The 17,106-nt window shown below is 46.6% G+C and overlaps 1 protein-coding gene across 1 annotated transcript in view; it reads right to left on the bottom strand.

Moving 5' to 3' along the window:
• Positions 1 to 434: 434 nt before the first annotated feature.
• Positions 435 to 17,106, bottom strand: part of PCP4 (Purkinje cell protein 4) — a 68,491-nt gene continuing 51,819 nt past the window's right edge. Inside the window, exon 3 of the mRNA XM_027546590.1 lies at positions 435 to 851. Coding sequence (XP_027402391.1) covers positions 724 to 851 — 128 coding nt within the window. The 3' untranslated portion in view covers positions 435 to 723. The remainder of the gene's footprint in view (positions 852 to 17,106) is intronic.

Below are 17,106 nucleotides of genomic sequence, written 5' to 3'. Positions count from 1 at the left end.
GGGAGAGGCAGGTGAGTGGTGGAATGGCTCTCAGTAGTGGGGACATCCCCCTCAGGGCACTGAAATGTGCCTGCTGCCTAAACCTGGGTGACACGCCCAAATAGACCTGTTGCCCTCCCCCTTCAAGTTCTTCTGCATGAGTCACAACTCCCCAAGGAGCCCTCTGATTCTTTGACTCTCCAGGATCCAAGGCTCTAACCCCATGGTAAGAAGAAAATATATTGCCCATCACCAGTCAGTGGTTAGAACTCTCCAAACTAGACAGGCACAGCTGAGCACACATCTCCCATTCTCAGCAGGAAAACTGCTCACAGAAAGCACCGTGTTTCAGCTCTGACTCTTGGAGGGAGAGGAAAATAGGCATCTAGCTTGCAGTCACTTCTAACAGCAGTAACTTTCCAAGTTAATGTAAAAGGGGAGACAGAGGCAGACACTTTAATCACGCATCTTAACTCCATTTTATTACAACATCAAGGAAAATAATTAGTTGCAGGAGGAATGATCCTAGAGATAAACAGAGATTAAGCTGCTCACAATTGCATTGTCTACACCTTCCTACAAGGGTATAAATATCACGGGTCTCTGTGCATGCATTGCGGGACTGCGGTGCACATGGGTATCATGTGATGAGGACTTCTCTTGAGGGCGCTGTTCCTTTTTAATTTCTTGATGGATGATGGCTGTAGGTGGTGTCTCCTGGCAGACTAGGAAGGGACTCTCCTGCTAGGACTGGGACCCGGCCTTTTTCTTCTGGAATTTTCTGAACTGAGACTGGATGGCCACCGCTGCTCGTTCTGTCTCTGGCGCGTCCATGTCGATGTCGAATTCCTCTTGAACCTTCTTCTGCCCATCTGGAGCAAGAAAAATACAGACAGAAGGTGATCACTGAGCAGTGAGCAGGAAGACAGCGGCTCTGGATCAAGCCAGGCTCCAGGCGCCACGTAGCACCTCCCCCAGCACAAGACCTAATTTGCAAAGTACAAGCCAGTGGAGCATGTCCTGGGCTTCCTTGGAGCTCAGAAGCAGCCATCTTCTGACTCCCTAGTCCTACCCCTGCCAGGGAGGAATGAGGAAAGTCAGAAACACAGTCTCAGCGTCGTGGATACTTTCTGTACCAGTCTCTGTTCCTTGGGGCCCCATTTAACATCGGGATTAACATATAGACTACTATATATAAAATAGGGTTTCCCTGGTAGCTCAGTTGGTAAAGACTTCACCAGCAATACAGGAGACCCGCGTTTGATCCCTGGACCTGGAAGACTCCCTGGAGAAGGAAATGGCAACCCACTCCAGTATTCTTGCCTGGAAAATCCCATGAACAGAGAAGCCTGGCGAGCTACAGTCCATGGGGTCTCAAGAGTCGAGGACAACTTAGTGACCAAACCACCATATATAAAGTAAGTGACAAGGACCTACTATATAGCACAGGGAACTCTACTGAACATCCTGCAATAACCTATAATGGAAAAGAATCTGAAAAAGAATATGCATATACGTGTATGTGTTTGTACTTGGCTGTACACCGAAACAAGCACAGCATTGTAAGTTAACTGTACTTCAATTAAAAAAACTGAAAACACTAACAGTGCTATTATTTTCCTCTGCTTTCTCATGTAGATACAATTTTTTTCTTTTTTTATATTTTTACTGATTTGTATTTATTTTTTATCTTTGGTTATATTTATTTCTAATTGGTTGCTAATTGCTTTACAATATTGGTTTGATTTCTGTCATGTATCAACATGAATTAGCCATAGGTGTACATATGTTCCCCTCCTTCTTGAACCTCCTGAGATACAGTAATGGCACCCCACTCCAGTGTTCTTGCCTGGAGAATCCCAAGGACAGAGGAGCCTGGTGGGCGGCCGCCTATGGGGTAGCACAGAGTCAGACACGACTGAAGCGACTTAGCAGAACAGCTAATGGACCCAGTGGTATCTTTTGCTCAGAACAGCTCCAACTAACAGAGGCACTGAGCTTTTACGCACACACACGTGAGATTTACTGACTGAATGAGGGCTTCTGTTTCTACCATTGTCACGGATGGATGATACCATCCAACCTTCACAATCAAGCTGGACTCCTACATCTTAACAATTTGTTTCAAAGATGTAGGCTTCGCATTTGTCTGCTGTGTCAGTGGGCTGAACTCATTCACAGTTAAGATCCTAGAATAGGATCGGTGCCACAGTGAAGTGATCACCTATGTTGGGGCTCCCTTTGTGCTGTGTACATTTCTAGCCAAATATAAGAAAAATAAATCAACAAACCCTCTAGTCACACAAGGGAAGAATCATCAACACTCCTTCAGTTTAGTGACAGCTGATCATCAGAATCATCAAAGGCACTATTTTTTAATGGAGACATGAGGACCCACCCCAGACTCAGGCTGCCTCTTCACAGCCACAGCGGAAGCACTCCTTCAAACAAGACCAAGTTAGAGTAATCAGCATCCCTGGGCAGAGGGTCAGACAGCCCTACTTTCTAAAAAATGCTCTCGGGTGATTTCCAGATGCAGCCAGGGTTGAGATCCAGCTACTTGGCTTAAGATGAAGTAACAAATAAGGCCCTGGGGTTAACTCCTGAAAGAACTGGAGGCAGAACCCCCCACTCAGCACCTGGGCTTAGAACATCCCTGCCATCTGGGCCCACGCCTGGAGCAGAGGTCAGGACAGCGTGTGGAGCGCACCCAGCTTGGGGGTGGAGAGCGGGCAGCACTGGAGGCAGGACAGGATGCCCAGGGAGCACTGCCAGGGCTTTACCCCTTGACCGTATCACCAGCATCCTGAGTTCATCACTTAACCTGAGTGTGGTCCAGCCCTTCTCCATCTGTCTTACTTTGTGCCCTTGGATGACAGTATTCAGTCAGCATCCCCAGCACAGAGGGTCAAGGACGCTGGGGTTACGTGCAAGTGACACAGGTTCCTTCCCTCCTGCTTACTCTGTTCTGTTTTCTCTCTTATAGATAGATAGATAATGTTAGATGACAGTTTAGATAGATGGATAGATAAATAAATAGATATGATAGATGAAACAGACATCTGTGTTCAGTCGCTCAGTCATGTCCAACTCTTTGTGACCCCGACTGTAACCTGCTAGCCTCCTCTATCCATGGAATTCTCCAGGCAAGAATACTAGAGTGGGTTGCCATTTCCTCCTGCAGGGGATCTTCCCAAACCAGGGATCAAACCTTCGTCTCTTGCATTGGCAGGAAGATTCTTTACCACTGAGCCACCTAGGAAGCCCATAGATTAGATAGATAGATAGCAATAGATAGAAAGACTAGGTAGGTAGATGAGAGAGAGAGAGACGTGTCTGGTTGCATAACTTTTCCTTTGCAGATCCTTAAGCAGGCTCCCTCAGTTTTCTCAGAGATCAAGCAGGTTGTGCCCAGAGCCCTCCAATCCCACCTCCATCTGGGAGGAGAAAATGCTGGCTTTGAAAGCCTTACTGGACTGATTGGTCCATGACCTAAATCAGTAAAATTGTTTCCCTCTGTCTCAGATTGACCACCAAGATTTTGAGCAGCCTGATGTCCACGGATTATTTGGGAGTGATATTTTTTTAACCCATGAGACCCCAGATGATACAGAGAATCGTGGGATTGTCTCTTACTGCATTGGGTAGACATCCACATTTTAATCCCCACTCCAAGTCCCTTTCTTCAGAGATTCTCTAAGGAGCAGAAACATCAGGAAGGACAGGAGTTTCCTGAGGCTCAAATTCATCCTTTAAAAACATTCACTAAGGTTATCACAGGCTTCCCAGGTGGCTCAGTGGGAAGAAGCTGCCTGCCAATGTAGGAGATGTGGATTCTATCCCTGGGTCAGGGAGATCCCCTGGAGAAGGGAATGGCTATCCACTCCAGTATTCTTTCCTGGGAAATCCCATGGATAGAGGACCCTGGTGGGCTACAGTCCACAGGGTCACAAAAGAGCTGGACTTAGCAACTAAACAAAAACAAAAATGATTATCACAAGAGCGTGTGACTGGAGCACAAGCATCTATCAAACCAGCGAATGATGGCTCCAGCTCGTCTGTCCTCAACAGAGAGCAGAAGCAGTATCTCGTGCACCGAGAATCATCACCGGATGGTCTGGAGTTCCAGGTGCTTCTCTTCCCAGAGGAGCCCTTGTATCTACTGTACCCTGATTGCAGAGGGGGAGAATGAGATCTGACTCAAAAGAAGATGGGAGATTTTCTCTTTCAGAGTTAAAATGCTGCTGCAGCCTGAAGCTTTTGAGCAGCCTGGTTCATCTTTTTCCTCTTACAATAATGGAAGAAAACAGCAATATTATTTTTTGACACATGATGAATGAAGATGTGGAAAATTATGTATATTTAGGGAATATGTAATGAGACAGTAAGGACGGGTCATAAAAATGGATTTTGCAATTATATCTTCAACTAATATCTTCAGCCAAAGTGATTTATAGATTCCTCTGTCCTTTGAAAAATATTCCAGTGTTTAAAAAAGAAAACCACTGATGTTTCAGGAGTCTTTACTTTGTAGAGTCCAGCTTTTCTTGGAGGTCTGCCATGGTTAGTGCTTCAACTGAGCTGCCCAGGGATGTGCAAAGCAGGAGGAGGACTCAGATTGTGGTGGAAAAGAAACAATTAGAATTGGTGACACAGGGTTCAATGCAAATGATGTGAGGGCCTGGCAATGGGTCCATGTCATACTGGGAGCTAGAAAAAAAAGGAGCTCTAAGCACCCCAGACTCAGCAGGAGTGAGGGAATGATGGGGAAGGGCAACTGAGGGGCCACAGCCAGAGCCCAGTGCCCCTGGCCCTGTGGACATCTCCTCATTGATGCCAAGGCTCCCTCCCATGGCCTGGGTGATGGTAACAGTGGAGGGGTGCAGGAGGGCTATATGAAACCTCCCTTTGCCATCACTCCAGGGCAGAAGAGAGATGCCGACCAGCAGCATCAGCTGAAACCCAAAGGTAGGACCTTGGCCTTGCCTGCGGGGGACAGGAAGGGCCCTGGGGGGAGTGGGTTCCCTCCAGGGCACACCCTATCCACTCCCCCCGTATTACTACTCTTCCTGGGGCTATTTCTGTCTTATTCTACTCCCTGCTCTACTTCTCGTTTGGTGGTCCATCACCCCATCTGAGCTCCATAAGGGCGGGGACTTCATCCATCTTGCTTCAGCGGCTCACACAGGGCCCAGCACATAGACGTTCCACAAGTAACTAATGGTTGATTGCAAGTGAGTCCATTGATTGATAAGCCAGGCAGCTGTCCAGTGCAGGCCTTTCATTTCCATGCGGCAGGGAGTCCTCAGCCTCCTCTTCCACCCCAGGGCTCTTAAGGAGGGGTCTGGGCAGCAGGGCAAACAAAGCCTCTGTGGGGCACTGACCCCAGAAGCACGGTGAAAAAGAGGCAAAGTTTCTCTCCTGAATGGAAAATGTGCCAGAACAGTGCCTGTTCCTAGCACCAGTCCAGAGGAATAATGAAAGGAGGTCTCAGGCAGGCAGACAGCACCTCCAGCCTGCTGTGGGGTTGGGCTGACCCTCTCGCAGCCCTCAGACCCTCCCACCTCTGATAAAGCTGCCAGCAGAAGCAGGGGTATAGGTCCAGATAAGGGTGGATTGGGGGTGTCTCTGCCTGCTCTGGGACCCTCAGGAAGGTTCCTAGCTTCTCTGGGTCTCAGTTTGCTCATCTCAAAAATGGAGAGGTAAAATTGCTTTTTAAAGAGCCTGCCCTGGGAATTCAGTGTGGCCTAGTGGTTAGGACTCCCAGCCTTCACTGCTGTGGCCCAGGTTCCATCCCTGGTCCGGGGACCTATATCGTGCAAGCCATGTGGTGTGGCTAAAAAAAATAAAAATAAATTAAAAACTCCAAGCCTGCTCCACCTAGTCACGAGTGTCATGAGCAAATTCAAGGCTGTGGTGTAAATTAAACTGAGACCCATTGGTGTGGGGCAGGACTTGCTAAGTCAGCAGAGGATGCAGGCAGTCACATGGTTCTCTGCCTGGCCATCTGCTCAGTGGTGAGACTCATGGATGTTTGGGCCCCAACGCAAAGAAGGAGGGACTGCTTTCCTGCAGGGCCAGCCACGTGACCACCAAACACAGCCAGGCCGGAGCCCCAGGGCATCAGGCCCCACCCAGTCTTTGGGGTGGCAGGTGGCATTTGCTGGGCTTGTGTTGGGATGGTCCTCACTCAGCAGGGCAAGGCGCAGAGAGTCCTCCACCTAAAGATGACTTCTGGGTCCTGCGAATACACACCCGGAACAGTACAAGAGAAAGGTGCCACCAGGCCCCACAGCTGGGAGGCCCTGAGGGCATCAGGCTCTGCACACCTCTCCACCAGAAGGGACAGTAGATTCTGGCAAGCCACGCAGGGGACCGACACCACCCTCATTTCCAGACCTCCCTGCAGCCACCCTTCCTCCCGTGTCCTCCGTCCGCTGCCGCTCCATGAAGACCATCTGCCGCTCACATCTGCACTGGGTGGGCTGCACCTGGCATTTTTATTTAGAGTCCTGCTGCCTGGAGTGGACAACACACATCCCACCTGGCTACTGACAGTAGATTTTGAGCCTGGGCAGGCAGTATTTCACCAGAGCACCATGTAAACTGCCCAGGACTGTGCAGTTCTTATCATTTGTTTCTCTCTGGGGTCCTAGAATTTTAGTATTTTTGTGTATCCTCCAGGAAGGAGTTCTGAACCTGAATAGGAGAACGGTCGACAGATGATTCATTCCAGTCCACTCGTTTGATAAAAAAAGATATTGATTGCCAGCTCCCCTGGAGCATGAGAGAAAAACCACCTTCTTGACTGTGGAGCTCAAGAGAAGTGAGCAGGACTCCCCACGAGCCCTTCAGACTTCACCCAAGTGAAGTGGGTCCGTTACCTGGAGCACCGGGTCTCAGAGACACGAGCAAGTCTGAGGAGGTGAGGCTCACAGTCTATCAGCCAAGGCAGCGGCAGTCTCAACTACAGTATCTAACTATCTGTGTCATCCATCTGTCTGTGTTCCCATCCATCTTCTCTCTTAGAATGAAAGGCACAGCTGTAAAACCATCCCAAACAATTATAGTCTTTTCCCCAGGCAGAAACATCATCAACCAACCAAGGCACAACTCAGAGCACTGTTGATGGCCCCAGCCTGATGAAGAACCAATGCTCCCTGTGGCTCAGACTTCTTCCGTGACCTCCCCACCAGGAAGGAACCTCATTCTATTCAGATTTACACTTTGCATGGCTCTAGACTATTCCTGGTGGCTCAGTAGTCAAGAATCCGCCTGCCATTGCAGGAGACATGGGTTTGATCCTTGGGTCAGGAAGATCTTCTAGAGGAGGAAATGGCAACGCACTCCAGTATTTTCGCCTGGAAAATGCCATGGACAGAAGAGCCTGGCAAGCTACAGACCATGGGGTGGCAAAGACTAGGACATGACTTAGCGACTGAAGCAAATAACAAGGTGTTTCTTACAATCTTTTCCTGAAATACAGCCTTCTCCTTGCAGAAACTGAGACAGGGAATGACCCTGCTGTTTTACATTTTATTACACCATCAGAGAATTGTTGAGGGAGCCCTTCTTGAAGATGCCGTTGTAATAAGAACCAATCTTCACCAAGCATTACATGGATTCTCCCTCATAGACATAAGCGGATTTTCTTTTATAGATCATTTGATGGCAAATAGAAAATCGAGAATCATAAACATAAAAGGAAGGAACTGTTACCAGGTGAAGACAATCCCAAATAGCTACTACAAGCCTCTGATACGGTCATGAAAATCCAGCGAATAGGAAAACAGTTTGAGAGACAAAAATTCCCTTTGAGTGAATTCATCCTGATAAAACACAGATCAGCCCTACACCCATAGAAGTTTCTTGGTGAGCAGCCGTATCAACCTGTAGTAGTGTGTTAGTCGCTCAGTCGTGTCTGACTTTGCAACTCCATGGACTGTAGCTGGCCGGGCTTCCTCTGTCCATGGGATTCTCCAGGCAAGAATACTGGAGTGGGTTACCATTTCCTCTTCCAAGGGATCTTTCCAACCCAGGGATGGAACCCGAGGTTCCTGTGTCTCCTGTATTGCAAATGGATTCTTTACCTGCTGAGCCCTTTTAACTGCATCACCTCTCTAAAGGGCCTGTATCCAAATACAACCACATTCTGAGGGATGGTGTGGTGGGGGGCTGGGGGTACAGGGCTTCAGCATCCGAATTTGAGGTCAGACACAATTCAACACATAACAGCACCTGATTTAACTTTGGGGCTCTCTACGTTTTATTATTTCTTCTGTTACCTATCAATGGGTTTCCCAGGTGGTGCTAGGGCTAAAGAATCTGCCTGCCAATGCAAGAGGTATAAGAGATGTGGGTTTGATCTCTGGGTCAGGAAGATCCCCTGGAGGAGGCCATGGCAACCCACTCCAGTATTCTTGCCTGGAGAATCCCATGGCCAGAGGAGCCTGGGGGGCTACAGTGCATGGATCAAACAGAGCTGGACGTGACTGAAGCAACTTAGCATGTACCTGTCAATAACTACTTAATTTTTTAATGAAACTATTTATTTTGCACTGGGGTATAACCAGTTAACAAACAAATGTTGAGACAGTTTCAGGTGAACAGCAAAGGGACCCAGCCATACATACACGTGTCCTTTCTCCCCCAAACGCCTCTCCCATCCAGTGCTAGGTTTTAAAGTAGCTTCATGTTGTATGCATTGTCTGGCTTCTTTGGCCAGTTATGAGAGCTGCAGGAAACGTTCATGGTCCTCACTTTACAAAGGCTCAGAGACCATAACCTGCCTCACTGGAGACCACCCGGTGAGTGCTGGCCATGGGCTGATTCAGAATCCAGGTCTTGCTCCAAATCTTCTTTTTATTCCCCCGTGTCTTGTTACATTGAGTTCCCTAGACTGAGACCAAGATGATAGCCTGCTGTATGGACCAGTTACTATTGCCCAGGGAGGAAAAAGAAGTCTCAAATAGTCCAAGTCTAAATACATGGTTGGGTCTACCAGTTCAGAAAATCTGTCTGTTTACCAGGCAGTCCAGGAGAATTCATATACCAAATTCAGTCATTTGATAAATGGCCCAGAAGGCCTCCTGCGGGCCTGTCACTGTTCTAGGGGCTGGGAGAGAACAGAGGACAAAACCCTGCTCTTCTGGGGAAACAGAAATTAAAAAGGTAAGTGTATAGATAAGCAATAGAATTTCAGAAATTCCTCAAATAAAACAGGGTGCTGAGTGGGAGAGGGAATGTGAATGCTTTAATGTGCCTAGTGGGCCTCTGGGTAGGGTCTCCCAGGTGGCTCAGTGGTAAAGAACCCGCCTGCCAATGCAGGAGACAGGAGACTCAGGTTCGGTCCCTGGGTCAGGAAGATCCCCTGGAGTAAGCGCAACCCACTCCAGTGTTCTTGCCTGGGAAATCCTATGTACAGAGGAGCCTGGTGTGCTACAGTACATGGGGTGACAAAGAGTCAGACACGACTGAAACAACTCAGCAGCAACAAAGGCCTCTGGGAAGGGGACAGGGGAGGCCATCCCCAAAGCTAGCCTCACACTCACTTGCCCAGACAAAAGGGGTGACAAATACACTTTTTGAAAAATTATTCTTCACTGGTTGAAAAAGTATTCTTCATCCGCCCAGTCCCCATCCAAGTGGCAGACTTCACTCGATTAGCATGAGTTCTTTCAAAATTAAAAAACACACAGTCATCCAGGGCAAAACAGAGCTATTCAGGGATCCTGCAACAGCTCCGGGTGTGATTTTAAAAGTTTGAAATTCAGCCTCATTCCAAAATATATGAACCCCCACGCTTGATCAGAAGAGCTCTTATATTTGTTTCTGAGTTTATGATGATGCAAAGTCATTGCCTAGAGATACTGGCAGTAATTCATGAGCACAGGGGCTTGTGTATACACACACACATACACACACACACACAGATGTAAAGTCTTTCGTTTACACATTTATAACCCTCCATATTTTTGGATTTATTTTATAGAAACAAATTACCTCCTAAGGCCTAATCCCCTAGATCAGAAATTTGCACATAAGCAGTAAATTGGGATATAATTGTCCTGAGTGGGAGTTTGCCTTGATTAGGAGGCAAAGCACAGAGCGTACTATAAAAGAACCTAAATTTTAGTACACCATCAAGAAATAACAGTCATTTAACTTAAGTATGCCTTGCAAATGGGGTATTTTAATGCCAAGTTTCTTAGAATGTCCTACCTTCTTTCAAAGTGTAATGTTAACTGGGAAAGAATTAACATCTGTCAGTTGGGCTTCCCTTGATACACAGAGACTGTACTTGGGCTCCGGAGGCCTCTGAACTGGCCACTGACCCTCTCCAGCACCAGGGTTACAGAGTGACCCAGGACAGCTAAGGTGTCTTCCTTCATCAGGACCAAAACCCAGCCCTCCAGGCAGGGAAAACAGAGCCACACATAAGAAAAGCAAGAATTGGGATTTTTATCCCTTAAGCCTCAAATTGGATCAAAATACACCCAGAGAACAAGGCAGCTAGTGTTATAGAAAAGGTCAGCTCCTCCCGAGGAAAAAAAATAGTAATAAAAATAAATTAGTATACCTAGTTCATCACAATGCTGGCACAAAGCATCCTATGAAACGCTAATAAAAACAAAGACAACACGTTCTTTTAAAAGCTGGAAATGAGCACGAAGAGGACCCAGCTTCCTCAGCCAGTTGTTCCCGAGTTAAAACAGAGTCTCCCTTGCTGGGCAGCAGAGTGGAATGCGGCAAGCCAGCTCCGAGCTTCAGGCCATTTCTTGCTTCTGCCTGCTGGCTCGGGATTTATTGAACAGGGGCTGCTGGCGCGGAGAATTGCAATTTTCCAGGTCTCTGCTAAGCGGCAGAGATTAATGAGCAGGGTCAGGCATTAGTGGCAGCAGGCAAGGGGGGCACTTTCTGCATTCACCATGTTCCCTCTCGCATCAGATGAAAACACGGTTCTCATTTCTCCTAACTTTTCCGTTATCAAGTCAGCACCCTTCTGGTCCTTACAGCTTTTTGCAAGAGAAAGAAATTCTATTTTGCCCTAAAATCGAGGCATTTTGAATCCCACAGTCTCCAATGCTCACCCCAGGCTTTGGTGGATGCAAAGCTCCCCCCACTCCCTCCTTTCTCTCGATCTCATTATCTAATTTCTCTGACCCCTACCTGGATGCACCTTGCTCAGATAAGATTACTCCCAAGCTGTGGCATTTAGGTAATCAAATAAGTGCACATCTGTGGGACTCAATGGAAAAGAATAAGCACTGGTGAGATCAAAAATTTCCCCAAACTCATTAAGTCTAGGAAGAGAAAAACAAAACAAAACAAAACAAAATGATATAAATATTGTTGAAAACAGTTTTTCTATTGGAAAGGCAAACTCAGTTCCTATTTGCATTAGTCTGCTTAGGGCTGCCACAACAAACTACCACAGTCAGTGTGGCTTAAATGGCAGACATTTAATTGTTCCCACTCCTGGAGGCTGGAAGTCCAAGGTCAAGGTGTCCACAGGCTTGGGTCCTCCGAGCTGTCTGCCTGGCACGCAGATGGCCGTCTTCTCCCCAGGTCTTCAAGCGCTCATCCCTCTGTGTATCTGTGTCCTAATTTCCTCTTATAAGGACAGCAGACATCTTGGATGAAGGCCCACCCTGATGACCTCATTTTACCTTAATTACCTCTTTAAAGGCCATATTTCTAAATATAGTCACATACTGAAGCACCAGGGCTTAGGGCTTCAACAGAGGCATTTGAGGAGGACACATAATTCAGCCCGTGACACTGGCCAGAATGCCTACATTTCCTAGCATAAAAATAAAGAAAGCCCGATGAGTTACGATGAGAAACGGCTTCACTAAAGAAGCCTCAAATCCCAACTGACTCTGTGTGGTCAGATTTGCCTTTCTGGGATTCACATCCTTCCCTGTGTTTGAAACAGGGATAATAATAAATGGAGGCTTGTTTCTCTCACAAGATATTTGCCAGAGTGTACCTGGCTGCTTCATAATTTGAAAGACAAATGCAGGGTTATTCCCCGGTGGTAATAGATGGGGGCCTGCGGACTGGCTCCCCCAGCACCCCTCCTGCCACCTCTTCCCTCTACCACAGGTGTCCTGGGAGTAGAATTCTGCTGCCCAGGTGTTGTTGTTGTTTAGTCACTAAGTCTAGGTGTGCACGCACGAGTGTGCAGGCATGCATGCATGTGTGCTCAGTTGTGTCCGACTCTTTGCAACTTCATAGACTGTAGCCCACCAGGCTTCTCTGTCCATGGAATTTTCCAGGCAAGAATACTGGAGTGGGTTGCCATTTCCTACTCCAGGGAATCTTCCCGACCCAGGGATCAAACCCACGTCTCCTGCACTGACAGCCAGATTCTTACCATTGTGCCAAGTGGTAAGCCCTAAGTCCAGGTGTAAGGCCAGTCAAACAGGTGCAGTGTGGCAGGATCTGAGAAAACAGAGGTGAGCACCAGAGGAAGCAACCAAATATGGCAAGACCCCCCTCCTCAGGCACAGAAGTAGAAACACCTAATAGGGCTTCCCAAGGCAGCCAGCAGACAGCCCCTGTCCTGTGCCTAGACCCACAGACCAGGCAACAGCAACAGTTCTTGGAAGACCTTCTGCTGGAAGAACTTGTTGTGTGGCTGCGTGTTTCCGTGTGCATTGTCCCTGGCTATGAATGGCCAGAACTGGTTTCCCTGCCTCACAGAATTTCTGTAATACATGGATAACCTATAATAAACCCATTTCAGCTGAATCTTGCAAGAGTGGTGTCTGTGATCTGTGCTGCTATCTCCTGCAGGCATGCCTAGCTTATGTGAGGCTATGGGAGGAGAGGAGTGTTAGGTAATGAAAGAGATGATCCTGTGCGTCTAGGGATCAGACAGCAGACTTCCATTTCATTTGCATAGAAGATTCTTTAGTATGCACTAGAGAACAACTTGAATGGAAGTAGTAAGTAAGAAACCTCTGGGAGACGTGGATAACAACACATCAAATGTTCCTTTCCTCTTCAGAGCACACGGAAAGAATGAAAATTCCTTCCCAGGGATTAACACCTAACTTCCTTAACAGCGAACCACTCAGAAAAGCCACCATTTGCCTTCCATCACACTCTGAAGACTTTGAACTGACTGGGAAGATGGAGAACAAAAGAGTCATCTGACACCTTAGACCTCCTCTCCATTCAAGCCAGCCACATAGGTAAGGGCTCAAGAAACTCCATCAGCAGAAATGTGTTGTGGCCAAGTCTATTTCTTGCCTCTGTTTACCCCCCTTTTCTTAGTTATAAAACCCCTGACTTGGGGCTGAGCACATGGCTACCCAGAACAAGGTTTCCATGCTCCTTGAAATTGGGTGACCTAGGTTCTGGTCAGTACCATATGGGAGAAAGAAATCTCATTAAAAGAAAGCTAACCTGGGAATTCCATAGCAGTCCAGTTGCTAGGACTCAGCACTTTCACTGCTAGGCCCAGGTTTGACCCTTGCTGAGGGAACTAAAATCCTAAGTAGCAGGGCCAAAAAAAAAGAGAAAGGAAGAAAGGAAAGAAGCTAACCCTTGGCCCTTTTTACTTACTGCTATCTGCTTTCTATTAGCTGGAATGCAGATGCAACGGCTGGTGCTCAGGCAGCCATTCTGGAGCATAAGCCTTACACCAAGGATGACAAAGCAGTAATACAGATACTTAATGCACCTTGAAATCATCTTGATTGTTATCAACTACCTATCTTCAGACTCCTTTTATACGAGTGAGGAAAAGGCATTATAGTTTAAGCTGTTGCTATTTTAAGGGTTTCAACTTCTTACAGATAAACCTTATCTACTTACACATACATAATAATGTGTATAGTTCATTTGAAAACATTTTGTTTCAAGCTGATAATAAAAATTCAAATATACATCCCTGTGCATAGTTTGGTTTCACTTAACTATATGCTTGTTTTTTGGATATACACATCTGTTCAATTTCTGATATGGATGGCCATTTCTTTATAACACTTAATACTTTTAAAACCTCAGGTTTTGTTTCTACAGAAATATTGCCTGCATATGTGGCAACCTTTGGCAACCATCACTCTCAGGTGTCCCTGATTCATTTATTATTTTTCTCCTCCTGGGGCATCAGCTTCCTCCTTCCACTCCCTAAAACTTAGGAAATTAACCTGAGTAAGGTGCAGCTTCTAGGAATGCATTTTCCCACCAGGGTTTAGCTCACTCCTTCCTTTCTACTCCAGGCTCATTTTTTTTTAATTCTTTTTAGAGTTTTGGAAAAATTTGAGTGCTTTCCTTTCTTTTATGTTACCTGGTTTTACCATTTCAGAAGGGAAGAATTTCCTCAGGCTCTTTTCCCCCAGCTTTTAAACTTCAAAATATTAGTTTTAAAGGATTAAACTCTGAAAATTTCACCATGATGGAGAATTCCCTAAAGTTCCCCAGTTTGAAGTAGAAAAGTCAGATACAATCATAATCACAGTACATGTTCAAGTAGCCTCAAAGTATTAGTTCATCTAATATTTAAAAGCAGAGACATCACTTTGCTGACAAAGGTCCATATAGTGAGAGCTACGGTTTTCCCAGTATTCATGTATGGGTGTGAGAGCTGGACCATAAAGAAGGCTAAGCACCAAAGAATTAATGCTTGGAATTGTGTTGCTGGAGAAGACTCTTGAGAGTCCCCTGGACAGCAAGGAAATCAAACCAGTCAATCCTAAAGGAAATCAACCCTGAATACTCATTGGAAGGATTGATGCTGACGCTGAAGATCCAATACTTCGGCCACCTAATGTGAACAGCCAACTCACTGGAAAAGACCCTGATGCTGGGAAAAACTGAGGGCAAGAGGAGAAGGGGACAACAGAGAGTGATGAATAGAAGGCATCACCGACTCAAAGGACATGAGTTGGAGCAAACTCTGGAAGATGATGTAGGACAGGGACACCTGGTGTGCTGCAGTCCATGGGGTCACCAAGATTCAGACATGTCTTAGTGACTGAAAAACAACAATATTAAAAACCTCACTTGAGCCCATTGAGTATCTAACGTCCATTGCCCCATCATTCTAGACAGTTTAACTTTAAAAGGGAAAGGAAGGCATTAAGGCAGATGGAATGCATTCCACTCTGTGCAGGAGGAAGAAGACTGAACAGGAGAAAGGCCAAGGCAAGCCTTAGGGCTCTCATGGAATTAGGCAAGCTTTATGAAAAATGTGGAGAGCAAACAGCAACGTCAGTTGAAAAATCATCACTCAAAAAAAAAAAAAAAAAAAGAAAAATCATCACTCAGATGCCAGAAAGGATAGAAGCTGTTTCCAGGCTTTGGGACTGTGGTTCTCCTCTCCTCCCCTTTGCCCTCTGTGCCAGGCACTGGCTGATTAGAGATGCCTTTCTCCAGCAGTGTGCCGGGCATGTCTGCATCCTTCCTGGAGCTCCACCAGCAGCTGAGCCAGGGGCTGTGTTGTCTCCCCAGGAACATCCCACTTGGGCTCTTCAGCCCTGCACCTCTAATCCAGGTGGACAGGTGTTTTCCCAGGCAGATTTTCAGGGATTACAAGCTTTCTTAGATGCAAGAGAGTATTGGACAGATGCGTCCACTGTGTATTCAGAATTTGGGTACAAAGTTTTGAAAGGGGGGGGTCTGTGAAGCCAAATCAGAGCCTGGATCCTGGTGGGTCCAGCTACAGTCGGACTGACATACGCCCGTTTCTGCTCACCATCTCAAACCTGAGTTGCGATCAGCCTTGATTTCCCCATCTGGTCATGCGTCTTGTGCTTCCTAAGTGTCCTAATGATAGGGACCAGCTCTTTACAGAGGTGTGTGCCTCTTTTCATAAATGTCTATTTATGTGTCGTCAAAGACATGCAATCAGCTCCAGGAACTGCTGGCCCAAGGGTTTAAACTCCATGCACTCTGTCTCCTGACCCCACAGCCTCAGTCTCCCTTCCTTTCTTCCTTCCTTTCTTCCTTCTGTAGGTTTTAGGAAAAACTATATCCCTTCCATTTGCTTTTTTAAAGTGACACTATCTTGAGAGCCCACGGCCAGGGACTTGCTGATTTGTTGGAAAGAGTGGTTTTAAAGGCATGCTATTTTAAGCTTTGGGCTTTCTTATCCTCCCTACCAGGAAGATGGATTCACATATTTGTAAAAAGAGAACAAAATTCAACACCCAAGGAAGGATAAAGTGATGTGGTTTCTGGGTGAAGTAACTCAACAACATAGAGTATGTCAGATTCTCAAGGACTAGCTCTCAGTAGAGTCTGGGTTTTAATTTTAAGCATTATTTAGTAGTGATGTTCTGACAAGTAATCCCAAGAAGAAACAGAATAAGAAGTGCTTCCCAAGTAGGTGGAAAAGTACTAAAGTTCCAGGCTCCTCTCCTCCTGGTTGAGGTGAAGAGCATCTGGGATGAATCCAGACGTGGGTTGTGCTTGGTCCCACGAGCCATCGTGAGTGTTTAACCAGGACTTTTATGCCTCACTGCGACAGGAAAGCAAAGCCTTGCACTTTCCACAGACAGACCATCTAGCCCCTCCCCCCATCCAGAAGCACAATATTTTTATTTCAAGAATTCCAAGCTAGGGCTTCCCTGGTGGCTCAGTGAGAAAGAATGTGCCTGCCAATGCAGAAGACATAGGTTCCACTGCTGGTCTGGGAAGATCCCACATGCCCCAGAGTAACGGAGTCCGTGCACCACAGCTATCAGGCCTATGCTCTAGGGCCCGGGAGCTGCGACTGCTGAGCCCACGTGCCGCAGCTACTGAAGCCCGTGAGATCTAGAGCCCGTGCTCCACAACACTGAGAAGCCCTTGCAGCACAGCTAGAGAGTAGCCCCTCTCTCTGCAACTAGAGAAAAGCCTGCAGAGTAGTGAAGATCCAGCACAGCTAAAAATTAATTAATTAATTTAAAAAAGAATTCCAAAAAGGAAATAATTTCCAATGTCAGGCAACATGATCAAAAAGCATTCAATTTTGAAATAAAAGTTTTAACAAAACGTATTTCAGAGGATCAGCACTGACCATCCCTTGAAGCATTCTAATCATCAACAGAGGTTGCAGAAACATTACTCTCTAGATCACACATGCAAGCAGTGATAAAATATCCATTTTTGGTGGCAGCAGCTCAAGGGAGC

This window comes from Bos indicus x Bos taurus, chromosome 1, assembly GCF_003369695.1.
Source record: "Bos indicus x Bos taurus breed Angus x Brahman F1 hybrid chromosome 1, Bos_hybrid_MaternalHap_v2.0, whole genome shotgun sequence".
In the NCBI taxonomy this organism is placed as follows: domain Eukaryota; kingdom Metazoa; phylum Chordata; class Mammalia; order Artiodactyla; family Bovidae; genus Bos; species Bos indicus x Bos taurus.
Note: the sequence above shows the minus strand (reverse complement) of the source record. Positions and strands in the feature narration are given on the sequence as shown.